General features: G+C 49.5%; 3 protein-coding genes across 6 annotated transcripts; 1 reads left to right on the top strand and 2 right to left on the bottom strand.

The window, feature by feature from the left end:
* Positions 1 to 298: 298 nt before the first annotated feature.
* ehmt2 (euchromatic histone-lysine N-methyltransferase 2) lies at positions 299 to 16205 on the bottom strand. Of its 3 annotated transcripts, none has more exons than XM_036555396.1 (28): positions 16133 to 16205; positions 15048 to 15132; positions 14551 to 14691; positions 14002 to 14189; positions 13241 to 13319; positions 13016 to 13107; positions 12477 to 12668; positions 11740 to 11799; positions 11227 to 11431; positions 11016 to 11126; positions 10316 to 10452; positions 9973 to 10116; positions 8707 to 9020; positions 8188 to 8415; positions 8004 to 8086; positions 7513 to 7619; positions 6813 to 6935; positions 6292 to 6393; positions 6016 to 6120; positions 5483 to 5637; positions 4738 to 4905; positions 4373 to 4517; positions 3826 to 3903; positions 3140 to 3255; positions 2655 to 2741; positions 2082 to 2160; positions 1569 to 1744; positions 299 to 924 (listed from the first exon to the last, which is right to left on the bottom strand). In XM_036555396.1, exons 1-28 carry the CDS (start codon positions 16157 to 16159, stop codon positions 744 to 746), a joined length of 3708 nt encoding a protein of 1235 aa, XP_036411289.1. In that variant the 5' UTR covers positions 16160 to 16205; the 3' UTR covers positions 299 to 743. The 3 variants fall into 3 exon arrangements, with proteins under 3 accessions (XP_036411289.1, XP_036411290.1, XP_036411292.1); XM_036555397.1 differs by having other exon boundaries at positions 11740 to 11796; XM_036555399.1 differs by having other exon boundaries at positions 13016 to 13104.
* Positions 16206 to 18022: 1817 nt separating this feature from the next.
* Positions 18023 to 22145, top strand: LOC118769064 (zinc finger and BTB domain-containing protein 12-like). Its single transcript, XM_036516075.1, has 5 exons — positions 18023 to 18079; positions 19227 to 19437; positions 20063 to 20257; positions 20597 to 20785; positions 21061 to 22145. Exons 2-5 carry the CDS (start codon positions 19234 to 19236, stop codon positions 22051 to 22053), a joined length of 1581 nt encoding a protein of 526 aa, XP_036371968.1. The 5' UTR covers positions 18023 to 18079; positions 19227 to 19233; the 3' UTR covers positions 22054 to 22145.
* Positions 22146 to 22505: 360 nt separating this feature from the next.
* On the bottom strand, positions 22506 to 27068 carry nelfe (negative elongation factor complex member E). Of its 2 annotated transcripts, none has more exons than XM_036515941.1 (11): positions 26988 to 27068; positions 25860 to 25948; positions 25508 to 25577; positions 24839 to 24984; positions 24517 to 24591; positions 24200 to 24237; positions 23714 to 24003; positions 23471 to 23615; positions 23316 to 23370; positions 22955 to 23057; positions 22506 to 22862 (listed from the first exon to the last, which is right to left on the bottom strand). In XM_036515941.1, exons 2-11 carry the CDS (start codon positions 25932 to 25934, stop codon positions 22789 to 22791), a joined length of 1071 nt encoding a protein of 356 aa, XP_036371834.1. In that variant the 5' UTR covers positions 25935 to 25948; positions 26988 to 27068; the 3' UTR covers positions 22506 to 22788. The 2 variants fall into 2 exon arrangements, with proteins under 2 accessions (XP_036371834.1, XP_036371835.1); XM_036515942.1 differs by having other exon boundaries at positions 26992 to 27068.
* Between the last annotated feature and the right edge of the window lie 387 nt (positions 27069 to 27455).

Below are 27455 nucleotides of genomic sequence, written 5' to 3'. Positions count from 1 at the left end.
TGATGCAAAAATGCATGGCTGCTGTCAGCAGCAGACAGACGCAAACACATGCCAATCACTGTGACGCCAGAGGTATTTCAAGCAATGAGCCGTCAATCTCACCTTTCAAAGTTGTTTATTCAAGTCATGATCAGTAATTAAAAAAAAAAAAAAAAAAAACAAACAGTGCACAGGGCAAAAGTTCACTTTTTTTTAAAAAAAAAGAAAAAAAAAGTAAAAATTAAAAAAAGGACAACTAAAGTAATTTGCAAGCCATCTATAAATTCTATTCCCCACCCTAAAATGTGGGCTACCCAAGCACAGCCAACCCTGCAGCACGGTGTACTGTACCCCACGAGTTCATGGTTCGGCATTAGAAAATGGATGCTCGGCGGTTACTATGGTACTGCCTGTTCTGTACAGGATGTAGTGTAGCAGCCTACAGAGAGGTGTGGGGATTGACCTGCACAGGGGTCACACAGCTGTTTGGTGATGTACAGTACGGTGCAGTGCCTACAGGCTGCGGAAAGGGGACCGCCACAGTTCTACCTTTCAATCCATTTGGGGGCAGAAAGCTAAAAGCTGCATGTCACGTGTTTTCGACCTGCAGCAAAGAAAATACTCGACTCACAGACAAGACAAGACTTTGGTCGACTGACCGGCGTTTTAATGCTGAGGCAAACGACCAGGAAGAAAAGAAATCGGAGACATACAGAAGGGCCTGTGATGACACGGGGCCTAGGCCCGAGTAGGCCCGAGGAAGCCTAGGAGTTTCCTAGCACGGCCAGGGCAGGGTCGGGGGCTGACTCTGGGCAGGCCTCCAGGCGAGCGAGCCGGCTCTGCTCCAGGGCAATGGCCTCCGCGGAGTGTTTGCACTTCTCAGAGCCGCACTGGCAGGTGAAGTACTTGCTCTTGATGTCCCAGAAGCGGTCTCCATAGTCAAACCTGGCGAGACACAGGGTGGAAGAGGAGCGAGTCGGCACTTTTTAATCACTTAAACATTGATTCTAGTTTCAGGTCAGCACGAGTTAACTTGTGGTAGTGCTTGAACGGTGCTGAGCTAACACTCGCTGGTCTGGGTGTGTTGTTAACCTGGTCTGATTCTGCTGCTCATTTAACATGAATAGATACGCTTCTGTTCTCCTGTGCTGGAAGTTGCTCTGGATAAGAGCTTTCCACTACATAAATGTAATGTAATGTATTCCAAATCACAACTGGCCTCTTTTGAGTGATGTTGTTCTTAGGGATAACTGTTAGGGGCACTATAGTTACATCCTAAGTCAATTACTTCTGTATGCTTCTATGCTAGCACAGGTCAGGCTGGTGCTACTTTGCTACCGCTAACTGTTCTGTTCTTCCCGCTATGCACAGCTCACCAAAAAGGCCTTGTAATTTTCTCTGGACACAAGCATCTGCCGACATCTTAAACTAACAAAGTCACTAAATACACCACTTTGTATTATTAATGACAGTAAATGTAATTCTCTTATTACTAGAATCGTTCTCGTTGTTGTGACTATCGTTAGTGTCGTTGCGATGCGGTTTGGGACAGGCGGACAGGCGGACTGGCAGGCACCCCCCTCCCTCACCCCAGCTCCTGCCCCATCAGGATGTCCCGGGAGCTGAAGAAGGCGATTCGGGGGAAGCGCAGGTCCTGGTGCAGCATGAACACCCGCACCGGGATGATGTTCGGGTCGCACAGGTGGTTGATGAAGCGGCTGATGTTGCCGTAGTAACGCGCGTCGATGCAGTACACCTCCCCATCCTGCAGAGGGGGTAGCAACGGGGAGGGGTTAGAGGTGAATGACACCATAAAAACCAATCAAAGGGCAGGGTTAGAAACAAATGGGCGGGATTAAAACTAGATTGATAGTGCTGCTGACAACTTCAAAGGTTGATACTGGAACTAATTTCATTTTCACTTTTGCAAGCTAATCAGTTAAAGATAAAGTCAATCATCTGTAACAAGAGGAGCAATACCAGGGTATTAAACAACACTGGAAACAAGATACTACCGTTCCGTTACCCAAAGGCTAAATGTTTTAATATTTGCATACACATATTGGAAAAAAAGCTGTTCAGCTATGAAGTGAGACGCACACCTTGTTGTCCAGGTCAAAAAGGTAGGAGTCATCCTCTCTCACATCAGCCTCGGCATCAGAGATCAACTCACCCACATACCTGTGTGCACAAACCATGTTACACACCACACATACCTGTGTATGTTTACTGAAAGACAGTTTGATACATGGCATGCTTATAAAGAAAGAGTCTGATAATACGGGCTGTATATTGAAAGAGTCTGATATACGACTTGCTTAGAGAAAGAGTCTGGTTGCTTATAGAGAGTCTGATATAGAGAATGTTTTTAGATAGTGTGTGATATAGGGGATGTTTTCAGAGAGACAGACGCTGATATAGGGGATGTTTTCAGAGAGACAGGCGCTGATATAGGGGATGTTTTCGGAGAGACAGGCGCTGATATAGGGGATGTTTTCGGAGAGACAGGCGCTGATATAGGGGATGTTTTCAGAGAGACAGACGCTGATATAGGGGATGTTTTCGGAGAGACAGACGCTGATATAGGGGATGTTTTCGGAGAGACAGACGCTGATATAGGGGATGTTTTCGGAGAGACAGACGCTGATATAGGGGATGTTTTCGGAGAGACTTACTCGCAGATGAAGCTGCCCTGGGGAATGTCCTGCAGGGCCCGCACACCCCAGCCCATCTTCTCTGTGCGGTACAGCTGCAGACGCACCCTGAGGGAGGAGAGTGGAGAGTCAGCTACTGCAGGACGCGCTCGGGACATTCACACACACACACGCACTCACACACACACACACACACACGTGCGCACCCGCGCACACACGTACACACCCGCAAACACACGCGCGCACATACACACACACACATACACGCATATACACACACACGTGCGCACACACACACACACACACACGTGCGCGCGCACATACCCTCAAACACACGCGCGCACACACACACATACACGCACATACACACACACGCACACACCCACACACACATGCACGCACTCACACTCTCTCACACACACGCACACACACACGCCCGCACACGCATGCACACGCCCGCACACACACGCACACCCGCACTCAGGTAGGGGGCAGAGGGCTCTCACTTGATGCCCGCCTGCACCACCCTGTTCTTGCAGGTGCGGTAGCAGGAGCAGGCCAGGTTGCACTCGAAGATCAGCGGGGGCTCGATCTTATTGAACTCCTGGAGCAAACGCCGGTCCTGGGAGGAGAGGAGGGGGACACAAGAATGGTCAGATGCAACCGCACTGTCCGGAGAGATACTCCAAGAGAGGACAAAAAGAGCGAAACCAAGAGAGAGAGAGCGAGTGAGAGAGAGGGAGAGAGGGAGAGAGAGAGAGAGAGAGAGAGTGAGAGGGAGAGAGAGAGAGCGAGAGAGAGAGAGGGAGAGAGAGAGAGGGAAAGAGAGAGACGGAGAGAGAGAGAGGGAGAGGGAGAGAGAGGGAGAGAGAGAGAGAGAGAGAGAGAGAGAGAGGGAGACTTAAGGCAGTTAAGGTCAGACAGGTGAGGGAGAGAACTGCTCTGCAATTTTTCTCACTGTTGCCGTTACTATTGTTAACATTATAATAATTATAGCTGTTAGTTTGTCTTCCCTCTGTGACTATTGAGTGTTTCCAGTATCAGTATGCTTTGGCAACACAATAAGCCACTTTGTTGGCGTCAGTAAAACGGATTTAAATTGTAGGTTGCTCCCTTGCCCTTACTTTGTGCTTTCAGGACTGATAAGGGTTTGTCATGCTAACGAAGCAGATTTGAATCTGACAGCGCTTACCTTGTCATACCAGCAACGGATACTGAGCTGCCCACACAGACAGTTACTGGAGGAGCAGTCATCAGTGCAGCTACAGTGCTGGGGGGGGAGGAAGGGGAGGGGAGTTTATAACACGAACTGTACTGATCTGCATCAAGGGAGAGAAGCTGGGCTGTAGTACTGAATTTCAGTACAGCATATGCAGCCACTTTAATCCTCAAAGATTCACACTGTCAGTTAAGAGTTTCTGTTTTTTTCCACTCTGCAGCTAGAAGTCAAGAATGATTTTGAAAAGCCTCTTTTGAGAATAACGCCCCTCCTGACGCTAGTTTCTTTATTTGCTCAACGAAGAGACTCACCAAGACAGCATGTAATACATACATACAGCGCTACAAAGTGAAAATCTGTTAACCGATCTGGTAACAAAGGAAATACAAAAGTGTTGTGTGTAGATCTGTCACGATTTTGTTTCTAAAATGTAGCTTATGTTTTTACTAGGCCAAAAACTCAGCCACAATCCATGATCTGTATTCCCACCCAGGAGAGGGAGCCAGGTGTGTGTGCGCACCTGTAAGTGCGTTATGTTGCGGTCGATGTTCATGGCCGACGTCTCGCAGTTCTCCGAGATGTACTTGTAATCTGAAGGGCATCCTTCCTCATCCACTCCGTTCACACACGGGATGGGGACATTCTCATAACCCTGAGCAACGTCGCTGAGGAGGAGACGACACATACACGCTGACATTACCACTGCACTGAGAGAGGGGTTAATACAGTATATACACACTGACTGGACACTACAGTACATTGACACTACACTGAGAGAGGGGTTAATACAGTATATACACACTGACTGACTGAACACCAGAGTGTAGTCATATAAGATCCTGTCCATTCAAACTGCAACTGAAATGTCTTAAACACTAAACCCACCTGCAGATGATCTTCTCTGTGCGCAGAACCCGATTGGCTATCCCCCTGCGCAGCTTCCTGTTTATCTGGAGTGCCACCCACACCGGCGAATCACATCGCGCCAGGGAGAGGGGCGTGTCCCCTTCCCGATTCATGATGTCAATGTCCGCTCCCCTAGACAGGAACAGCCTGAGAGAGAAGAAAGGGGAGGGAGAGGAGTACGGGTCAAATATGGGTTTATTCTGATTTATTCTGACTACTAAACAGGGGAAACAATCAGTGCTTTTTTATTTAGAATGGTGCAGGTTGTAAAGGGTTAATCTGCTCATGCCGGGAGGTGATAGTGTGCGGAGGGGTGTATGCAGGCTGCTTGGAGGGGGGTCCAAATAAGCAAGACACTGATTGGCCCCCTGGAGACGTCTGCTCCCATAAGACCCTGCCCTCCTTCCTGGAATCTGCTTACTGACTCCCCAAGGACTGCTCTGCCTCGTTTTCCATTTGCACGCCGGTGCTCATCACGTGTGTGGGTTTATTTATGTGTCTATCACACATGAGTTTATTAATCTGCGAATGTGACTGTGTGTGACTGTGTGCGCGTGTGTTCGTGTTTTTGCAGAAACACTGACGCTCCCTTCTTGCGGTATAAAACGTGACCTCTGGATTGGCTGATGTGTGACTCGGGTGACATCCCTCCTCTGACCGATGTGTGACTCGGGTGACATCCCTCCTCTGATTGGTCGATGTCTGCCTCAGATGTGAGACTCACGTGACGCACTCCAGGTAGCCCTCCCTGGCAGCGATGTGCAGGGGCGTGTCTCCGTGCATGTTCACCGAGGACAGGGGGCAGCCCGCGTTCAGAACCAGCTCCGCGATCTCCACACTGCCAGCGAAGGAGGCCCAGTGCAAACACACGTTCATCTCCTGAGGGGGGGGGAGAAAGAGGGAGGGGGAGAGAGAGAAGGAAAGAATGAGACAGAGGGCGAGAGAAAGGGAGGGATAAAGGGGAAAGGGTGAGAGAGAGCAAAAGAGAAGAGGAAGAGAGATGGTGGGATAGAGGGAAAGGGAGACAGAGAACAGGGCATATTAATACCACATTTTCAGTTTACGCTCTCGGACCACAGTGAGAGGGCTACGCTGCATGAAGCACATCTGTGTCTCTTTAAGTATCCATTTAAAGAAGAGGAGAGTGACATGGATGCTTGTGCTGCTAGCACGAGGGAACGACAGTTTACAGGACAGCTGAGGCGGTCAGGTGATCCGGGTTGGGGTTAGGGTCAGGAGACCCGGGGCGGGACGGACCTTGTCTTTGAGGGTGACGTCGGCCCCGCGGTTCAGCAGGGCTCTGATCACATCGATGTGTCTGTGCTCCGCGGCCCAGATGATAGGGGTCCAGCCCCCGCTGTCCTGAAAGAGGCAGAGACCGGCACAGAAAGGGTTAACACAGAGCGCGCGCGCGCGCACACACACACACGTGCATACACATACACACACACACACACACACATACATACACACGTACACACATGCAGGTTAGTGTCTGCCCATGCAGGGGCCAAGCATGACCCCCTCAGTCACCTGAGCATTGATGTCCACCTGTCCCGTCCCCAGCAGCAGGGTGACAATCTCCAAGCTGCCCAGTTTGGCAGCGTGGTGCAGACCAGTGGAGCCGTCCTCCTCCTGAGACAGGCGATGGAGGGAGGGAGAGACAGAGGGAGAGAGGGGAGAGAGAGCAGGAGGGAGGGAAGGTGAGCGGGAGAAGGAGAGGGAGAGAGAGGGAGAGAAGAGGAGAGAGAGAGAAGAAGACAAGAAGGGGGACAGAGACACAGAGAGAGGCAGAGGATACATTGAGTTTTCTGGTGGCGTATCAGAGCTCAAGCTTACAGCCGCTGGAGGAAATGCAGGGGGAAGGGCCCGCTGGAACACAGTGATTTCAGTCCTCATTTATTACGTGATTTTAAAAACTGTGGGCTTTTCGAGGATGACCAGGCACTGGGATCGGACAGTTTTAGCTACAAAAGCCATAAGGTTAAGATTTTTACACTTTAAGACCTCCGGTCTGTGATTGAGTAAGGCTGTAGTAGCAGTATGGCACTCACAGAGTGGTAGACGCAGGCCCCGCTCTGTATCAGGTACCTCACCACCTCCACATGGTTGTTCACAATGGCTTCCAGCAGAGGGGTCCTCAAGGTCTTGTCTTGGGCGTCCACTTTAGCACCTGCCTAAAAATGACATGGACAGTAATTTTTACACAGAGCAGGGAAATTCAAAGACCTTTGTGACCGAAGACCATGTATGATTTCAGTGGCTGTCCATAAAATCTGGACCCATGTCAGACATGGAAGTACATTCAGAGCTCACACTGGTCAGGTGGGTAGTATTGTCCCCAGAAAAACAAACTTACACATTTTACATTCATCCATTCATGTTGGTGTTTACTGAAGCAGTTCAAATAAAATATCTTGCTAACGTACAAAAGCACACAACTAGGAAACAAAGCTACCAGGGTAAGAGCCTCTGTCATTGGCTACACTACACAGAGCAGGTGATTACAGTATTATCAGCATACAGATCAGGTGAGTAAAGTATCAGCAGTGCACTGATCAGGTGAGTAGTGTGTTCGCAATGTACTAGTAAATTCAGCTGAGTATTTTTACTGTACAGGTCGGGTGAGTCAGGTATCACCTGCAGTGTTCAGGTCGGGTGAGTCAGGTATCACCTGCAGTGTTCAGGTCGGGTGAGTCAGGTATCACCTGCAGTGTTCAGGTCGGGCGAGTCAGGTGAGCAGTGTCGTCTCACCTGTACGAGCAGGTAGCACACCTCCAGCAGGCCTCTCTGGGCGGCAGCGTGCAGGGCACAGCGCCGGTTCTGCGAGTCGGACTGGTACGCCGGGTCGATGCCCTCCACTGGGAGAGAGAGGCGATAGGACAGGTAAGGAGGGGCGAGACAGGCTCAGCACACACAGGGAGCCTCACAGGGAGACGGTTACACTGGTCTCACTCACACTGCTTACAACACTAAAATGGAGGCAGCGAGAGATGCACTTACATTCACACACACACACATTTACACATGCACATACACAGGCGCCCGCGCACACAAACACAGACACTAGCATTCACACACACACACACACACACACAGACACACACACACACAGACACACACACACACACAGACACACAGACACACTCACGTTCACACACACACACACAGACACACTCACATTCACACGCACACACACGCACACACACGCACACACACGCACACACACACACACACAGACGTACTGAGCATCAGCAGGACGCGCTGCACCTCTCCCTGCTTGGCGGCCGGGTACAGCTGGCGGGGGTGGAACCTCAGCTTCTTCCTCCTGGCCAATGAGAGAGCGACCCTCCCGTCAGAGCGTTTCGGACAGGGCGACCCCCCCCACCCCGCGGCGGGCCCCCCCTGCGGGTCACACGCCTCTCCCACCTCTCTGTGTCCTGCGTCAGGATGGCCTTCTGCAGCGCCGCCCTGCTGGCTCCCGGGGGAAGCGCGCTGGGGCAAACTGGCTTCCCGCTGGGCAGGCAGAGAGAGGGCCCTACGCTGTCCACTCCGCCCTCCCCCGGGGGGGCCGCGTCCGCCCCCCCGCCTGAGCCCGAGGCCTGCTGAGGCTGTTCCGCCCCACGCCGAAACTCCCCCCGGCCCCGCATCCGAGCACTGAGAGAGAGAGGGGGAGAGGGGGATGCTCTTATTCAGAGTGCCTTACACAAGTTACTTGCATGTTATCCATTTATACAGCTGGATATTTACTGAGGCAACTGTGGGTTAAGTACCTTGCCCAAGGTTGTAGCAGCAGTGCCCCACTGGGGAACAGAGCCAGTATCCTACACTACCACTATCCCACACTGCTGCCCAAAACACACAGAGTTGGGCTGAAATCACACAGAGCCGGATGTTATAGTCTCCTTCCCTCCCCTCTCTCCCACTCGCCCCTCCCTCCCTCCTCACCTGCTGGGAGCCGTAGGTCTCTTGCCGCTAGGGGGTGCTGCAGCGGAGGCAGCCACAGACAGGGAGGACGGGAGGGGTGGGGGCAGGGGCGGGGGGAGGGATGGAGTGGTGGTGGAGGCGGACGCCGTGACGACAGTCGCCGCGGACGCGGTGGGGATGGTGACCTCCTGGGCCTCGGACGCATCCTCTCCGCAGTGCGGGCAGAAGAGCAGGCCGCCCATGCCCCGCCCCCGCCCTCCCCCCAGCACCGACACGCAGCCGCGGTGGAAACGGTGAGCGATACGCAGGTCCGGGCAGCACTCCAGAAACGTACCCTGAGAGAGCGAGGGGGGGGGAGAGGGGGAGGGGCAGAGAGAGAGGGAGAGAGGGAGATAGAGGGGGGGATTACAGCAGGCCGAAGATGGAGGGTAGAGAGAAACAAAAGGACAGAATGGGAGAAGAGGGAGAAAGAGGGAGGGATCGAGAGGGAGAGAAAGAGTGAGGTGAGCAAACCAAGTTTGAGAGAAAGGCCCTGTTAACACTTGGTTTTAAAATGCGTCTTCGGCGCTCGGATCACAAGTGGACAGCGCTAAATGCAGGTGTAAATGACCACCGAGACGCGTTGTGATCAGATCACTCAAACCACTTGCCGAGGTGGTCTGGGACGCATTCGACCACATATCTTTTGTAGCGTAAACGGTAAAGCATGCCATCCCCGACAAAGACGTTACAGGAAAATACGTCATCAACGCAGGACGTGATGGTTGGTTTGGTGACAGCGCGCCAACGCTCAAAAAAATGCTTTTCTAACATTCTTCCTTTTTCGTCTTGTCCTGCGCTCTTTTGCAAGTGGAAAATGACTTTGTCCTGCCAATCTCAACAGCTGGAATAGTCCGTACACGTATGTTAGTTCTTGAAACATTTTTGTTTTCTTAGCTAGCCCGTGCTAAACAAATCTGGCGTTTGTCTGGAGACAGAGACTGATGTAATAACTGTAGGCGGGGCCCTTTGACCTCCTAGCTGAAGTGACGTAGGCAGTAACGAAATCTGAACACAAGTGGTCAGCTGGACACCTTGGAGACGCATGATAGACACAGGTGTAAACGGCGATGTGTCTCGGCTGTCCACTTGTGATCTGATCGCCCAAGACGTTTTTTAAAACCAAGTGTAAACAGGGCCAAAGATGAAGGAGGTGAAAGGGCCACTGCATCACACACTCTACTCAGATCCCGCCCAGACTCCGCCCAGCCTCTACCCAGACCCTCTTTGCCATCTCCTTCCTCTCACCGTGATGCAGAAGTAGCCGCAGCCGGGGCAACAGTGGTGCTTCACCATGTGGGAGCGATGGGTCTCACACAGCACCATGAGCGAGACACGGCTGGAGGGCCGCATCGTCTCCCCCTTCACGATCACGTTGGTACAGCCCACCAGCTGAGGAGACACAGAATACACACCCACCTCCTTAGCTATCACAGTGGTACTGTTTACATACTAATTACTCACCAAGTAAACCTGTTTTTGTAGCACTTCATTGTACGGGCAAAAAAACATTCAATGCACTAAAACACAGACGTATTAGCACACACACACACACGCGCACACACACACACACACACACACACACACACACCTCTCCGTTGATGCTCTCGGTTGCCATGCAGAGCCGGTTGCCCCGCCCACTTAGCCCGTCGACACGCGGCGCCTCCATCCTGCAGCTGCACAGCGGCAGCTCCTCCAGCCGCTCCGTCTCCCCCCCCTCGCTGTCCCCTGCGGAGACGAAAGGGTTAACACAGAGCGCTCCTCCAACCGCTCCCCCCCCGCTGTCCCCTGCAGAGAGGAATGGGTTAACACAGAGCACTCCTCCAGCCGCTCCGTCTCCCCCCCCTCGCTGTCCCCTGCAGAGAGGAAAGGGTTAACACAGAGCACTCCTCCAGCCGCTCCGTCTCCCCCCCCTCGCTGTCCCCTGTGGAGAGGAAAGGGTTAACACAGAGCACTCCTCCAGCCACTCCGTCTCCCCCCCTCGCTGTCCCCTGCAGAGAGGAAAGGGTTAACACAGAGCACTCCTCCAGCCGCTCCGTCTCCCCCCCCTCGCTGTCCCCTGCAGAGAGGAAAGGGTTAACACAGAGCACTCCTCCAGCCGCTCCGTCTCCCCCCCCCCCCGCTGTCCCCTGTGGAGAGGAAAGGGTTAGCGTACAGCACGCTAAACCAGCTCACTGTCCCCTACACCACATGCACAAACACACAGACAGACAGAAAGACATGCAGACACAAGCGCACACACACACATACGCGTAAGGACAGACAGACACACACACACACAGCGCTCTGACCTTGGTGTGGTGAGAGAGTGAGGCTGTCCGCAGCAGCGATATCCAGGGAGCCCAGAGGAACCTCAGTGTACTCACTGGACCCTCCTTCAGCTGGAGCTGTCTCTGTCACAGCTGAGAGACGACAACACCGATCAACACTCAGCGTCAACAGCACTGCCATCCATGTGACCCAACACACCCACCCCATTCCCCATTTCACTCAGTCTCTCACCTCCCTCCTTCTCTCCCTCCACCTCAGCCTCTTCCCCAGCCCCTGCCTCCACCCCTGCCTCCGGCCCCGTCTCTGACTCCGCCTCCGGCCCCGCCTCCTGGCCTCTCTGCACCCGTCGCCTCCTCCGCCCAGGCCGTGCCCATGGTGACTCACTCCGCCCTCCCTTCTTCTTCTGACCCCTTGCCTGCTGTTCGCCCCCGGAGCTCTGAGAGAGAGAGAGAGAGAAAGAGTACAAAATGACACACATCGACTGCCTCTTATCACTGAGAGAGAGGTTAATACAGTATATACACACTGAACTGACTGGGCACTACAGTACATCAACACTGCACTGAGAGATAGAGGAGTTAATACAGTATATACACACTGACTGATTCAATACAGAAGTTATACATACTTTCTAATTTTATTATGTATGATGTCCTGTTGTTATGACAAGTACTAGTTTCTGTAGCCTCTGTGTTTGATCTCCACCTCTGTCTGCACATCTGTCCATATCAAAGAGCCACTCACGTTCCCCGACTCGCCTTCTCCCTCGCTACCACGCCCCTCCACTGCTCCGTCTCCAGACTGCTAGTGACAGACAGGAAGGAGGGAAAAGGATGAGAGTGGAGTGGTGAGGAGGGGAGAGGAGTGGTGGAGAGGAGAGGAGGAGAGGAGGAGAGGAGAGGAGGAGAGGAGGGGAGGGGAGGGGAGAGGAGGAGAGGAGGAGAGGAGGAGAGGAGGGGGAGAGGAGAGGAGGAGAGGAGGAGAGGAGGAGAGAAGAGGGGAGGAGGAAAGGAGGGGAGAGGAGGGGGAGAGGAGAGGAGGAGAGGAGAGGAGAGGAGAGGAGGGTGAGTCGCGCGCTTCACAGCCAGACACACAGTGCAGTGCCCACAGCATCAGCCATGACTCTCAGCTCTTTAAATTCACATTTTTTATCATTATTTTTTATCATGCACATATATCTGAATTGCGTTAATTTTGGGGAAAATGCTAGGCCTTTTTAGAGATTCATGCAGGGCTTCGTTAAAATGTTTCCTACACTTTCGATGAAGGACTCAAGTGTCAGGAATGGCACTACCATAACACAACAGATCAGTAGCTCAGAGTAATATCACTTACTGTATGGACAGTTTACAGTACAGTTCCTTTGTATTGTGTTTGTGAACTTTTTCTATTTCTGTTCAAGACATGGCAACAGATGATCAGTGTAGTGCGTCTGAGTGAACCTCAACTCAAAAAACAGAAAGTAACTTTGGGAGAAAGACCTTGCTGTCTGAGTCTCCTCTGTCCTCTGTCCCGTAACTGTTATAGAAGAGGCGGAATTCCACATCCTCTGGCTCCGCCTCCCAGTCCACTGCCCAATCAGAGCGCTGCTCTGCCGCTGGTCTCGCACCTGGTCCTGCACCTGGTCCCGCTCCTGGTCCCGCCCCTTCCATCTTTGGGGATGCTTGGACAGGCTTTCAAACAGCAATACAAGCAGACGTTAACTTTAACAAATAATATTAAGAATCATTGTTATCTGCAGTAAAGGTTTTAAGCCATTTTTAAGTAGCCAGATGGAATTTAAATTCAGAGATTACAGTGCAAGGTTTAACAAACCTTAAAATGGCTTGATAAACCACTGCTATTGTGTTATCAGTGTGAATCAAGCATAATGTTTCTCTGTGGAGAACAAAGCAGTTTGACTGGTTTGAAGAATCTGGTAGGTGACAGCACTAAAAACAGTAACAGTGCCCATTGTGGGGTCCAGAAAGCTTCAGTCTTCCATTCTACCGATTACCACAACCTTGCAACCTCCCCTCACCTCTCTCTCCACCACGGCGCTGTTCTCTGCCTTCTCAGGAGGGGGCGCTGTGGGTGCCGTATCAGACGCCAGCTTCCTCCTCTTGGCTGCTGCTGTGAATGAAGGGGACAGTGCTGGGTGTTCATCACCTGACAGGACTCCTGACTCTCCATGCATTTCAGGATACCTGTCACCTCAGCCGTTCCACCTCACCTCAGCGCAAGCTGCGTGAAATTCCACACTCACCTGCGTCGCTGTCCGACAGAGAGCAGGTTAAAGGCTCTGTGGGCTGAACGGGCACGATAGGTGATTCCAAACACCTCACCTGTGGGGATAGAGAGAACAGGTGTGTGAAGGTGAGCTGCTCTGCAATGTCAGGGTTTCTCCCACGTGCCCCACAAAAATTCAGTCATAGCAAAGAATCACCAAAAGGATGTCACATATGAACAGTAACAGATTTATGCATTCTTGGTGTGTCCAACCAATCACTTCCCCTGCGTTTCATTTTCACACGGAGCAACTCCAGGCACTTTCTACCTGAAATCCTAGGATCAATTATATACTACAACTGAAAAAGTAAGATATCTTTTAATTTAGGATGCTCTTAAATGGAGTATCATGCCTTCAGTTTGTACAATATCTCTTGGGGCTGACAGTGTGAATCTGCGGCAGACATGTAATTCATTACACGTGTATCAACACATTGGCTATTACATAAGTTGGGTGAAACTGTTTATTGAGAATTATTCTAATGCTACAAAACTCACCCTTCTGAATTACACTAAACAACTCCTACCTGACCACTACAGCCATCTTTGACCAAGGGAAAATATACATCAACTAAAAAAGGCATTCAATGCAGCGGTTTTACTTGCTATTATGTAAAACAGCTACACAACTCTGCAGCACGTAATTCCGTACTGAATCCACATTGATTTAAATGAGTATATGACTGCATAGGCGTACGCTGACTGAGACACTTGCTGATGGCAGGGACAGAAACTGACCTGAGTCGGGGGAGGTCTGTTCATGGTCTTGCGGGCACGGTGGATTTTAGGGGGCGGGGCAGAACTGAGAGGAGGCGAGGAGGAAGGGGGCGGGAAGGGTTTGCTGCCAGGCCCTGAAACACTCATCTTTGCCCTGCCGGTAGACGAGGATGAGGAAGAGGAAGGAGGAAGGGTCTTTGCCGCATGGCCTGTAACAAAGACAAACCAGCCCATTAAGACAGGAAGATATGCTACCCAAAACAGACACAGACAGCCTCAGGCTTACTCACAAACTGCACTGTGGGTCACACCACACAAACAGCCTCAGGCTTACTCAAACTGCACTGTGGGTCACACCACAGCTGCAGCGAAACACCAGTCGGAGTTCTTACTGATTTCTTCATTACTGATTGGAAAACATCATTTTTTTTTCATTGAGCACACACATTGAATCCAAAACAACGCGCAAAACAAAAACACCTGGTTGAGACTGACTGATTAGATAGCTGATCAGCTGTATTAAGTAACTGACTAATGGACTGGATTTTCTCCTCTTCCTGTATTATTCACCTGTTAGGCCTTTGCCCGACACAGAGGCGGCGGGTTTCTCGCCATCCTCCTCACCATTCCCCACCTCTTTCCGCGTTGTAAACATGCCACCCATGGGCTCCGTCTCCTTAGTAACTGTCGCCGTGGTGCTGCACGACTCACCTAGAAAACAAGAAAATCTAGTGAACCCCCGTGGCCACTGTAAGTGGTATATGGGATGTGCATGTCTAAAGTGTGAGGGTCGATGTCTTCGAGGACAGAAATCGCATTCTGTTCCTTTTTCCACACCCCTGCAGTTTCCTTTTTGAAGGACTGAGCTCACATCATATATTTTAAAAAAGCCCAGAAATTCATAGGCAGTGTAGTTCTTATTTGTCATTTGGCAAAAAAACGTTGTTTCTTAAAAAAAAAAATATGCACAGCGGTGGTGTTCAGCAAATTTATGGTATGAGGAATTCTGGTAAGTTATTGGAGGTATTTTGTTCGAAGGTACGCTTATGTGTCGTCACTGCTCTTGCCTGCATCTGATAGGCTAGAGCGTATGGCGTCAGCTTCCGGTTCTTCTGCCTTTCCTTCAAACGGTCCGTGCTCTTCCGAGGCCCCCTAAAACATGAGGAAAAAACGGAAATCTGACCAAAATCACCAGACCGTGCCGATACCAGCTGACCTTTACAGCACTGACCCCCAATCTGTGCTTCGTTAAACGTTTCACAGAACTCCATGGGTCCCCAAAGCTTGAAGCACGTCCTCACCCACCAGAAATTTTAGCTAAAGACCATTGCCAATCGAGCGGCGCTACACAGAGGTATCAATCTGATCAACATTATAAAGCCACAACCACACCATACCAACTACATCGACTAAGACTAACATCATAACTAGGTCTTTGCTTCACAACTATGCTTCAGTCTATGCCCTGAGTTGACTGGAACCAATGTGCATGTACGTGCTCACTGGAGCTGTGATGCTAGCCGATAAAACAGATTTTGGGGTCGGACAACGTTACTGCAGAGCCGGGGATGCCGTGCATTCAAAACACCGGCAAAGCCAAGATACTATAGTGTGCGTGTTCTAGCACAATACAGTTACTACAGCTAGCAGACCCTATTTACATACTCTGTGCGGGTGAGGAGTAGCACCAATCAGACTAACTAAATGACTGTAATCTTAAAGTTAAGATGTCTTAAGTGGAGAGCTTTACGTAGCTGGCCGGTTTGTACTGACACCAACAAAGACATTAGCTGGCTGATTGGTACCCAACCAGTCTTTACGGTAGTGCAGCAGACAACGGGTGGAAGAAGCTAGCTAGGAGGCTGCACGTTTACTAAAAAGACAATAGAGCCCTATTTCCTATAAAGGGCTAGCTCCAGAAACACCACAAGTGTAGTGATCAAGCAGGCAAGCAAGCCCGCTAGCTGGCTAGTAGACCAAGAAAATCAACCAGCTAGCTGTTAGTTCTGCTAGCAGCTAGCTGTGCTACCTGCACGTGTGTGTGATGCACTGCAGATGTGCACAGACAAATCTTTTTTAAAAAAAGACACAGGAACGGTTGCATTACCATTTAGCTAACTTTAATTACCATTGTTCAGGGTAATTTTCCTACCTCGTCTAACCGTTCCGACGTCGACATGTTCTCCCTTTTTCAACAAGAAAAGCGATCATTACAGGTTGACGTGTTTACGTCACCGTGCGTGACCCTCCCCTTTATCCAGCGATTGGCTAATAGATCTGTCACTCCATATGATGTTACAGCTTAGGGTCTCGAGTGCACTGAGAGCTGAATCAAGACCAGCTAAACCAACCCTAATATTAATCCATCTGCTCTATGCAAATTAAGTAAACTGATCCAGAGTCAGCGCTCAGTGACCGTAACTATTCCGGCTTTGACTGGTTTCCCGGGAAAAAGGCACTGACCACGCCTTCGCTATCGACTGATGTTGCATGACGGCCCGAAAGAAAACACATTCAACTGAAAAGGAATTAACGTTATAGCTCGATGCTAAACATACTTAAAAGCTGCAAGCATAACACATATCATCTTTCTTACAAAAGTCTTCCGCAATACACTTTACAATATTCAATACCCATTTCACAGTTTAATAAAAAAAAATGCTACAAGCATAGCATAGCATAGCATGTGAGGTTTCAAATAGAGTACAAAAAGTTCAGATCGTGTCAAATAGTTACATCATTTTGAAAAACCAAGTTACCATTAATATAAAAATAAAAATAATCGGTTGCATTGAATAACATGCATGATTCATCAAGGGAATACTTACAGTTTTCACATCATATCCCCATTTTCATATGTTCCTAAATGATAGCAACAAAACCTAATCTTGCCTGATATTTAAATGCACACGTGATACAAACGGTAAGTAATTTCTGTGGTGCAGTGCTTTCAAGTTTTATTTACTTTTAGCATGCTAATTCCCAGGTACTGAGTTACTGAAGACATTTTTGTGTCTGCTGTAACTGTTATGTTAACTGTTGATTGCAGTTTGGGTGTGAGCACATGAGCACACCACCAGCCTTGTAACCGCTTTCCAACCACAGAACTTCCTGTCTGCCACTTCCTAGAAAGCTTTCACCACCTGAAGGAAAAAGCTTGAAGGGGCAATGTAGTGTGGTGGTTTTATGTCACCAGAAGGTCAGGCTCAGCACCAGGAAAAAAATACAGAGGGGTTAGGGTTAGGGTGCAATCCACAGGGCTGCAATGAAAAGTCATAAACACTGTGTAGACATCGGGATATAAAGAGAAAACTGGGGATGCACTGAGGTCTGTCTGGAGGTGCAATACACCCCCAAGCACCCCCTTAGTGCCGGGCCTGCAGAAGGTTGCAGGTGTGCTTCCCCTTATTACCTTAGAGCTGCGAAGGAGGCTTCTTAGGGAAGTTAAACCTGAATTGCTGAACTAAACAAATATCCCAATATATAAAATGATCACACAGTAAATTTATGGGCTGTAAACTGCCAAGGAACAAAATCATCACTGAAAGATCCGCTGGACGACATCTTACTGTGGAAAAAGACTTCATCTGACAATACAATGTGAAAACAAAAACTTGTTTTCTCATATGCGTCTGTTGATGGGTGTGACAATAGATATTTCATATTGTAAATGCTTCTTCCCGATTTCCATTTGCTTTTTCCTAACAGCAGATGAAAAACACGTTCGTAATGGCGAGTCAAATATCTGCACTTTATGTTACACACATATATCACATATACATGTGCATATGCGTAACGTTTATTCCAGTATGAGGTCGGAATTACACAATTTCAAAGGATCAAAAGAGGATACTCGCTGACCTGCACGTCCCCAAACTAGGTGCCTTTCCCTTTAAGATACAGCTAGCTAGCTGACTAACCAGTACTACAGGCATTGTACATAGGGAAGTCGCGCACTATAGCTAACCAAAGAAAACGCCACGAAGAGAGAAAGTGCATCAAATTATCAGGACTCAAAATAAGCATCGTTAAACTTCAACAAATCAACTGATCTGACCAGAGGACTCCATATTCAACAAACGAAACTGGTTAAAATAGGGTCGGTCGCTGTCTAGCATAAGGCTGGGTGTTTGCGGAAAAAAGTAGCTAGCTAGCTGTCTGGCTAACGTTAGCGGGTAATTTCGACGTACACAAAGTGTTTAATCCGGTTAGATACCTTGCGAACTGCAAGCATACCAGCGAAATAGTGGTGACCGTCACAATTATGGTTGTTATTGTTTAGCAGATATGTGCATAAATTTGTCAAAGGCAGTTAACGTTAGCTAATATTGTTGCATTAGCTCCAGCGTCGGCCACGGTCTTGAAATAGTAATTTCCTCCTGTAGCTTCACTGCGTAGAGTAATAGGTAGGTGTATCTAGATATGGTTAATTTCCTCTGCGCATTCCCATTTCGTGTGTACAAACTGCTCGACTGGCTACAAGTTTCCTTTAGTTTGAGAGCTAAAATAATTTAAGCTAGCCATCCTCCTATATTTTTCTATCAAGCCATTTTCTGTGGGGGCTTTGTGTTTGTCTGTACCTGCGCACTGCAAACTAGCTAACCTGAGCCGTCTGGTTAAAAGCATTTCCAAGCAACTTTACACACGCAATCATTGTAGCAGATGCACTGAATTGATTCACCAATATGTTTCGCCCAGTGTATAGAAAAGGAAAGGTGACATATGTTCACATAAATTGAAGGTACATGTATAAGCCTCCTTGGTAGGCTAAGTGCGGACGTTTTAGTTACGGCGTGGTCAGCGAACTAAGATCGGAGGTTGCAATCTGTGCTGACCTCACATAAAAGCAATTTACCCGAGAATAATGTCTATACATATGTGTATTTTATATATATGTATGTAAACAATGCATATAATAGTGGGAATGTACTCTAATTACATGTCAGAAAGATTCACAATCACTTCCATATGTGTTGTTTCACGTATCCAAAATATTTTGCTGTAAAGTGCTTTCGTAAAATTGCACGATTGCGACTGCGGTCGTCATCGTTGAAATTGACATCCTGTATTTTATAACAGAGATGCTATCTTGCAAAAAAAAATCGGTGCCCGAGATCAGTGCAAGCAGCTGTTGAAGTGTGTTGTGTGGATCTTGTCCTCTGTATTATCCTGCCCTGTCCTATCAACTTGCACGTCGTAGCTGTATATATATATACACGGGTTCTTCATTTTGTGCCAATATGCAGCGTCGACATGGAGGTGCTGTGTTTCCGGCTGCCCGGCCACGGCGACGCCACCCTGCGGAGTATGAACAGCCTGCGGTCGCGGCAGCATTTCTGCGACATCACCATCGTCGCCAGCGGCCGGCAGACGTTCCGCGGGCACAAAGTGGTCCTGGCGGCTTGTTCTCCCTTCCTGAGAGACCAGTTTCTGCTAAACCCTTCCTCTGAACTTAAGGTGTGCAGGCAGACGTACGCAGAGACACAAAATGCACTTAATCAAGCCACCGGGTTACACTGCCGTAGTGCTGAAACTGACAAACATAACTGATACGCTCTGCCATAGACGATTATGATTCCACATGGTTGTTACATTACATTACTGTCATTTAGCAGATGCTCTTATCCAGAGCAGTTTTTACATGTTATCCAGTGACACAGCTGGATGTTTAACTTACCTGAGACGTGAAGTTACAACCTCCTGGTTGCAAACCCAGCTGCTACACTTGCAGGTAGAGGAGTATTTCATTGACAGTGACATGCTGTGATCTGTGGCAATTTAGTCAAATCTGGCTACTCACCTTGAGCAAATGTCTACATTATTCCCAGATTAGGGATTATTTTGGTTTTGGATGGACCCTGTCAATGAGATAGACTATAGATGGTAGAACTATGCACTGATTGACTACACTGATGATATCAGTTGATTTACACTAAAACACAGCTGAGAAGGCAATAATCAAAACAAAATTCATTTGTACAACCTCACGTATCCATTCAAAAAAAGTGTCAGGAAACAGTCTCTTTGGTTACCTCCATTAATGAACCTTGTACACGCTGTCTTGCCTCCCTGTGCCCACCAGGTGTCAGTATTGCACAGCGCCACGGTGGTGTGCGAGCTGCTCCAGTCCTGCTACACTGGCATACTGCAGTTCAGCCCCAAGGAGATCGTCAACTACCTGACGGCGGCGAGCTACCTGCAGATGGAGCATGTGGTGGAGAAGTGCAGGGGGGCCCTGAGCCAGTTCATGCAGCCCAGAACTCCCAGCTCCCCTGGGGTACGGTGGCCATTTTAGGACATCCCTCTGACTCGTGTCAACATCTTAGACCAGTGATGCCTAGTGAAGGCCCATGCACTCCTGGTCTTCAGGTGTCGGGGTTTCAGATAATTACACAGTTGGAAGGATTTGGGAAGTTAAGGTACGTCTATGGCAACAGGCAGACACTACGGTCAGACATGCAGGGATATTGTCAGACTCGGGGGTTAATCGCCACTTCAGCAGTGGATGATATCCAGTGGGTAGATTCTGGAGGGTTTGGGGTTTTGAGTTTTCGCGTCTCCCTCCATCCAACCCACTCTCTCTCCCTCCTTCTGTCCATCCCTCACTCCTACTCAGACCATCAAGTCAGAGGAGCTCCAGGCTTTGCCGGAGTTTGACAGTGGTGGCCAGCCTCCTCTGCGCTCCAGGTCTCCCTCTGGTGGAAAGTTGACCTCACTGCAACTTCACAGCCACAGAAGCTCCCAGACTTGTGTGGACCGGCAGTCCGACACACAGGACACCAGTCCAGTGCAAGACATCGCCGAGGTCAATGTTGCATCTAGTTAGCATAATTAATTAACCCGTTAACTACTTAAGTCACATATTAGCTTCATAACTAAACCTTTTAGTCTCAGTAAACACATGCCGTAGATGTTTGTGAGGTGCTGGTATATATTCAGACTACATCAGTGACAACACACAGCCACAGTACACTGCACCTCTGTGTAACAAGTAATGCAATTAGTAAGTTTAAATTGCTCAAATTTAAAGTAATTTATAAACTGTAATGGCTCAAAGTATAACGTAACTCCTCTCTCCAGGTGAAAGACGCAGGCGTCTCTGAGGACTTTCAGGAGGATGACAGAGAGGACTACGAGGTGTTCCAGGTGTGCATCGAGGACGACGATGAGGGCGTGGAGGAGAGGAGGGAGGGCGGGGCGGAGGACGAGGCAGGGGAGGTGGTGGTGGCTCTGGATGGGGCGGGGTGTGAGGAGAGAGGCGGGGAGGGGGACGAGGGTCGGGTCAGAATTCACCTGGCGGGGGAGGCAGAGAGGGAGGGGCACAGGGTCTGGAGGAGGCGGCCGTGGGAGCTGGGCGGAGCCAGGGGGCGGGGTTTCCGCAGCAGGCGACGCGGCAGCAACCGGGAACGGAGGCTTCTGGGAACACCCCCCCAGGAGGAGTGGCGCATTCCAACCCCAGAGGAGATAATGGGCAGTTTCGGACTGGTCCACCCGGACGTTGGCCAGGAGGGGGTGGGTGTTGCATCCGCGGGGTATCCGAGGGCCGAGGGCCCCCAGCGGCTGGCCTACGGGGTGGGGGAGGCCCGGGGCGGGGCGATGGGAGGGGACCCGGGGGCGGGGCCGTCGGAGCGGGAGGAGTCAGAGTCGGTGGCGGTGGTGGGGTCGACGTCGTGCGGCGTGGGGGCGGCGTCGTGCGAGCACTGCGGCCTGGCCTTCCCCTCGGCCGACGCCCTGGCCCTGCACACGCGCTCCGCCCACCTGCTCTTCGCCTGCCCACGCTGCGGCAAGCACTTCAGCCACGCCCACAACCTGAGCCGGCACATGAGCGTGCACCGCGGGGCGCGCTCCCACCGCTGCCCGCTCTGCCAGAAGACCTTCACGCAGAAGTCCACGCTGTGTGACCACATGAACCTGCACAGCGGCGAGCGTCCGCACCGCTGCTCCTACTGCCACGTACGCTTCGCCCACAAGCCCGCGCTGCGGCGCCACCTGAAGGAGCAGCACGGCAAGACCACCGCGCAGAACTGCCTGGAGGCCCAGCGGGAGAGGGAGGGCGAGGGAGGGGGCGTCTGACGCTGCCAAACCTGGCTCCTCCTCCTCCCTCATCATACCCGTCACCCCGACCCCACACAGGGAGATCTTGGCTGGAGGGGTGCTGGGTTTGGGAGGGGCAGAGGGAAGGATGGGGGAGGGTGGGGGTGGGTGTAGAGTGAGGGGAAGAGGATGGCCAACGCTCTCTCTTCAGAACTGGAAGTACGCCCTTTAACCTGAGTTGTCATTCCGTGGCCTCCTAATAAAAAGATTTTGCTAAACACTGTATGCTTATAATATGAATGTATGGTGGACATGCTCTTCTGTACAGATGTCCCTCTGATGTCGGTAAATCCCAGTCAGTGATTTTTTTCCCTGTATCAACATCTAAGCTTTTCTGGTGAAACGAGAATGTTCTAGTTTGAACATTAAAATTCATCTCTGCCTGCAGTGTGTTCACAAAAAAAGCACAGACACACAGATGTTTTTGCCTGTTTTTAAATCCATTTTCACAAGTTGTTCTCGAAACAAAACCACACGATAGCAGAGCACGAGGCAAGTTATCTTACTGTAACAACGTCCACTGCTGCCAAAGATCCAAAGAGAAATACACGTTCAACCACAAAGTAAGCCTTTGTAAAAAAAAAAAAAAAAAAAACAAGGTAACTATGGATTTACTTGAAGAAGCTGGAAAATGACATTTTTCGTGAAAGATAAAACACCAATGCTTATACTAATTTCAGCAAGCTGTACTTTTTACAGTTGTCTCACGGGGTCTCAGAATAGGTCTTCACTGTACACCACCTGGTTTCGCTTGTCTCTGTAAGAGCCTTTGGCACTGTTCTGGACAGCTGTGAGACAAAGAGAGGGAGAGGGGAGGATGACTAGGTACCCAGCATGCTTTGCGTCTCAGGATCATTTCGAGTGTTCCAATGGTATTTACCCAGTGAGGCCCAGACTGATTTCCCTGTGGCAGCCTCCAGCATTGGCTGCTTCCTGGCGATGCTGACTTTGATGTTGACGTCACCCACTGTGGTGCCATTCAGCTGAAAGACAAAACAGCAGACAGAATTCTACAGTGGCTGAATGCTGCTTGGTCAGAGCATACAGAGAAAGACACAAAGAGGTGTACTGAACGTATAAATATATACACATGTATATGCACACCATCTGTTGAGATAACAACAAGCTTTAGCAATGTACAAAATAAGTACACCACACTAACAATTTTCAAGTGACTCATGAGTGAGTCATGTACAGAGACTGAATGCTGATTGGTCAGCTTACAGCCAGAGAGCACTGACCTCAGCTACTGCCTGATCAGCTGACTCCATCTTCTCAAAGGTAATGAAGGCACAGCTGGAGAGGGACAAGGAGAGAAGGAGTGAGTCATGGCAGAAGCAGCAGACCCAGCAGGGTGTGAAACAGCCCACAGAAACACTTAAAGCTTGAGCAGTACTTTCGCGGGGAGTCCATGGACAGGTCGATGATGTTGCCGTGCTGGGCAAAGGCGGCTCGCAGGCTGTCCTCCACCAGTGCGGCGCCATACACGTACACCGTGTTCCCCTTCCGCACCCCCCTGCGCTCCGGGTACGAGTCCGACCCTGCGGGAGAGGGAGAGAGAGAGCGAGGGAGGAGGGGGATGCTGCAAGACAGGACAGACGGGGGAGGAGGAGGGGATGGGGGCGGAGTGCACACTCACGTCTGAACGGAGCGTCTCGTTCGCGGTCCCTGTCACGGTCCCTGTCTCTGTCTCTGTCCCGGTCGCGGTCTCGATCCCGGTCACGGCTCCTCTCTCGGTCACGGTCACGATCTCTATCCCGGTCTCTGCCGCGGTCCCTGTCCCGGTCTCTGTCCCGGTCTCTGTCCCGGTCACGGTCTCTGTCTCTGTCCACCTCCCGGTCACGGTCACGATCCCTCTCTGCGTCCCGGCTGGAGGACGAGCCACCTCCATCATCGTCGTCACGGGAACGGTCACCCGAGCTGACGAAGCTGTGGAGAAAGCAGGGCGAGAAGGTTGCTGTTGGGCCTCAGAGTCAATGAAGTGCAAGAACACACACACACACACACACACCACACACACACACACACACACACACACACACACACACACACACACACACACACACACACACACACGCACACACACACGCGCACAGTGATATACTACTTATTGTGAATGACCTACCTCTCATAGAGAGACTTCCTGTGGGTCCTTTTGGCAGACTGGAAAATGAAGCAGAAGGCGTTACAGAGAGCTGAGGATTATGTGTACATACTATCAGAGCATCTGAGCTTGACTGGCTTTCCTGCTGAAGAACCAGGGGAAATTTGGGGCACTTACCAACTTAATCATGCTTAAATATATATAAATTGATTTAAGTCAAATGTCCACTTACTGCAAACAGACTGAGAATGACATAAGCAAAGGGGGGAAAGACTCATGTCCAAGATTGCTCAGCTGCTGATCTATCACTCTGACGTGGCAGTGGGGAGGGGAAGTACCTCTGGAAGCTCCTCATCAGTGGAGACACTCCTCTGAAATGGCAGGAACGCTGGCGCAGGTCCTTTCTCTGGGTCCTGGAGGATAAGAAAGGACTACATTTCCCACAATGCACCCATACCAGGATATAAAAAAAACTGCCACCAAATATTTAAGTCCAAAAGTGTTACACTTTTTTTCTTGAGACTAGTTTAAAGGGTTTTATAGAAAAGAAACTGAAGACACAACATAAATTATGCAACTACAATGTATTCTTTTTTTTGTGGCAGGAGGCAGTTTGATATCCAATACACCCATTTTGCTCCGGAGTATTCTCTGCTTCACCTTGAGTTTGCCCTCCAGGGTGCGGGAGCGCTTGAAGCCTGAGTTCTTGTTCTCTGACTTGATGGCACTGATGGCTCCTGACTTGATCAGCATTTTGGCCTGCTCTGTGGCAGTAGCGGTGTCCACCACAGGCTGGTCAGACAGGGCTGAGGCAGAGAGGGACAGAGAGGGAGAAGGGGACAGAGTGAAAGCGCTTCGCATGGGGTCAGATCCAGGCCTAAGTCAAAGCTCACACACCTTTCTGTCCACTTGGTCATGATTCTTTATGTAAGCTGCCAATAAGATCCAGCATTTTCAGCTGTGAGTGTTGACAGACCAATTCATAAACTCTTGAAAGTATAGACATTGTGGTCAGAGGTTAAGATCCTGCACAGAGAAATCCAATGCAAAACTTAACATTTCATTGCTTCTCTTTGAAAATTTAACATGTCTTCCTCCAACTGCACTTTTACAAAAGTCAAAGAGTTACATGTGTAAATAGGAGCATTGGACTATGTGAGACGAAAAGCCGATTCACTGCAAATTCTGACTAAAAACTCCCCCTGGTGGCTGAAGTTGTAATCTGCAAAAGAATTCCTCATTCTAAACCCATCCATGAGAGCAAGAGAGACAGAGAAAGAGGTATGAGGGAGATAGATGGGACGACGGACAGGGGGAGAGGCCTCTTACTGCGTTTTAGTCCGCTCTGGCTCGTCTGGCTGGTGGAGCTCTGCTTCTTCAGAGCCAGCAGAGCCTTTTTCTGTGCGGGGGGGAAGGGACGGGGAAGGGGGGGGGGGGGTTTGGTAGAGGCAAAATGGAGTGAGGGAGAGAGGTAGAAAGATAGGTAGGGAGAGAGAGGGAGTAAGTTAAAAACAACAAAACAGTGCTGTTCTGTACAGAGCAACATATCAACAGCAAATATCAGTGAGTCTGTGATGACACGTGATCCCAGCATTCATCCGGGGTCCATGACGCCTCACTCTCCCCTCACTGCAGCGAGCGGCACAGACAGGGCCCGGGCTGCCAATGCTGCCATACACACCTTCTTCTTCAGCTTGGCATACTTCTTCTGCAGGGCCTCCTCTTCCTCGGTCAGGGTGCTGGGGAACACCACCATCGCGGACCAGCTGGCTGCAACAGCAGAGAAACAGCACCTCAGTCACACCTGAAAATAGCACTCGAAATACACAGCTGCTGCTAGAGGCAGGTTAGTGTACTGAGTGGCAGTGGCCTATTGGTGGCACACTGAGCCATTTCTAGTTAAACCTGAAAAAGTGCTATGTCTAAAAAAAACTTTGCCCACTTACACACTCATAGCAGATGAGTCTGTCTGTCACTCTATTCAATGTGTTATATGAACAGACATTAACAATATAACATTACCAGCCTGAATCACAGTGCCATGCTAAAACTCTGTAAAGGAGCTGCTCAGTCACGACACTGTTGTGCCAAGTTAGCCCACAGGAGTTTTACTGATCCTCATCTGACATGCTTTAGGGTTACTGGTCATGAATTCCCCGTAAACATATCGCATGTCATTAAACGAAATATTAATGCTACCAAACAAATCAAACGTAAAGGTGCTTCTTTAACGTTTTCCTCTCCAACAAACTAAGGAAACTGATACCAGCCTGTCGTCCTAATTGTGTGATTGTTCTTCGCCCAACAACAGTATTCCATAGAGCAGGTAATTATTTGGAACTGATTAACTGCCTTAGCGGACAAATTAGAGTGACAGAATCTGCTTAAATCAAAAGTAAATCATACAGGCATTGTGGTAACTAGTTAGCTAGAGAGGAGGATATGCCATAACTATATCAGTCATACGAGACAACTGTGATATAGTTCTTGATTCACGTTCTTGATTACACAATGCATTGCACAGTGAACATCACAAAATAGTCTGCAAACTGCATTTACATTTATTCATTCGGCAGACACTTTTATCCAAAGCGACTTACAGCTGAGTGCAATGCGTTTGGCGCAATGAAATAGCACTTCAACGCAGCCGCTATCACGGAATACATCAGTTAACGTTAGCTCCCTGGCTAAGCTCGCACAAGCATGGATATGGAAATGCTGTATACCGTGGAAACAATCACAGTGTGAAACGAGACGGAACAACTTCTAGCACGGACTGGGCCTCTATGATAAAGCGGTTATTATTTACCTACAAAGCTTCAGAATTTGCAGCTAATTAAGCCCTCCCGGCCGATCGCTGGCTACTTCTCTCCCTTCACAACACAGGCGCATAAATATGACGTTTCAGGGGACGAGCCGGCGGACGGAGATCCGTGGAAAAACAGTGAATAAAATGAAAATTTAAATTACGATACAGAAAATATTAACTTGAAATAAAAGAAATGCATCTATACGTTAACTATAGTTATTAAACATTGATAATATGTTTGACAATATTCATTATAATACTATATATTTAATGTTTAAATAAATGTATTTCTTAAAATATCAACATAAAATGCAGAGATAAAAAGATAAAAGTAAAAGCCTTTGAGGATATGAATCATGTACTGGCTTGTATAAACAACATTTTTATTGCTAAAACTCCTGAAACTGTTATCTTTATTTTTAATTACATGAGAGAGCTCGTTTTTAGCAGCTGTGTTTCGGTTCCTTT

The sequence above is a fragment of the Megalops cyprinoides genome, chromosome 21, assembly GCF_013368585.1.
Source record: "Megalops cyprinoides isolate fMegCyp1 chromosome 21, fMegCyp1.pri, whole genome shotgun sequence".
In the NCBI taxonomy this organism is placed as follows: Eukaryota; Metazoa; Chordata; class Actinopteri; order Elopiformes; family Megalopidae; genus Megalops; species Megalops cyprinoides.
Note: the sequence above shows the minus strand (reverse complement) of the source record. Positions and strands in the feature narration are given on the sequence as shown.

Bases quoted from the DNA above. Each gene is read 5' to 3' on its own strand.
- ehmt2 (XM_036555396.1), bottom strand. From the start codon at position 16,159: ATGTCGACGTCGGAACGGTTAGACGAG. The intron at 9,021-9,972 runs GTGAGAGGAAGG...TCGCTCTCTCAG, and splicing joins GCGGCTACTTCTGCATCACG to GGTACGTTTCTGGAGTGCTG. The intron at 3,256-3,825 runs GTAAGCGCTGTC...CTCTCCTCCCAG, and splicing joins TCCGTTGCTGGTATGACAAG to GACCGGCGTTTGCTCCAGGA.
- LOC118769064 (XM_036516075.1), top strand. From the start codon at position 19,234: ATGGAGGTGCTGTGTTTCCGGCTGCCCGGCCACGGCGACGCCACCCTG. The intron at 20,258-20,596 runs GTACGGTGGCCA...ACTCCTACTCAG, and splicing joins GAACTCCCAGCTCCCCTGGG to ACCATCAAGTCAGAGGAGCT. The intron at 20,786-21,060 runs GTCAATGTTGCA...TCCTCTCTCCAG, and splicing joins CAGTGCAAGACATCGCCGAG to GTGAAAGACGCAGGCGTCTC.
- nelfe (XM_036515941.1), bottom strand. From the start codon at position 25,934: ATGGTGGTGTTCCCCAGCACCCTGACCGAGGAAGAGGAGGCCCTGCAG. The intron at 25,578-25,859 runs GTGTGTATGGCA...CCCCCCGCACAG, and splicing joins ATGCCAAGCTGAAGAAGAAG to AAAAAGGCTCTGCTGGCTCT. The intron at 23,616-23,713 runs GTGAGTGTGCAC...CCTCTCCCGCAG, and splicing joins ACGAGACGCTCCGTTCAGAC to GGTCGGACTCGTACCCGGAG.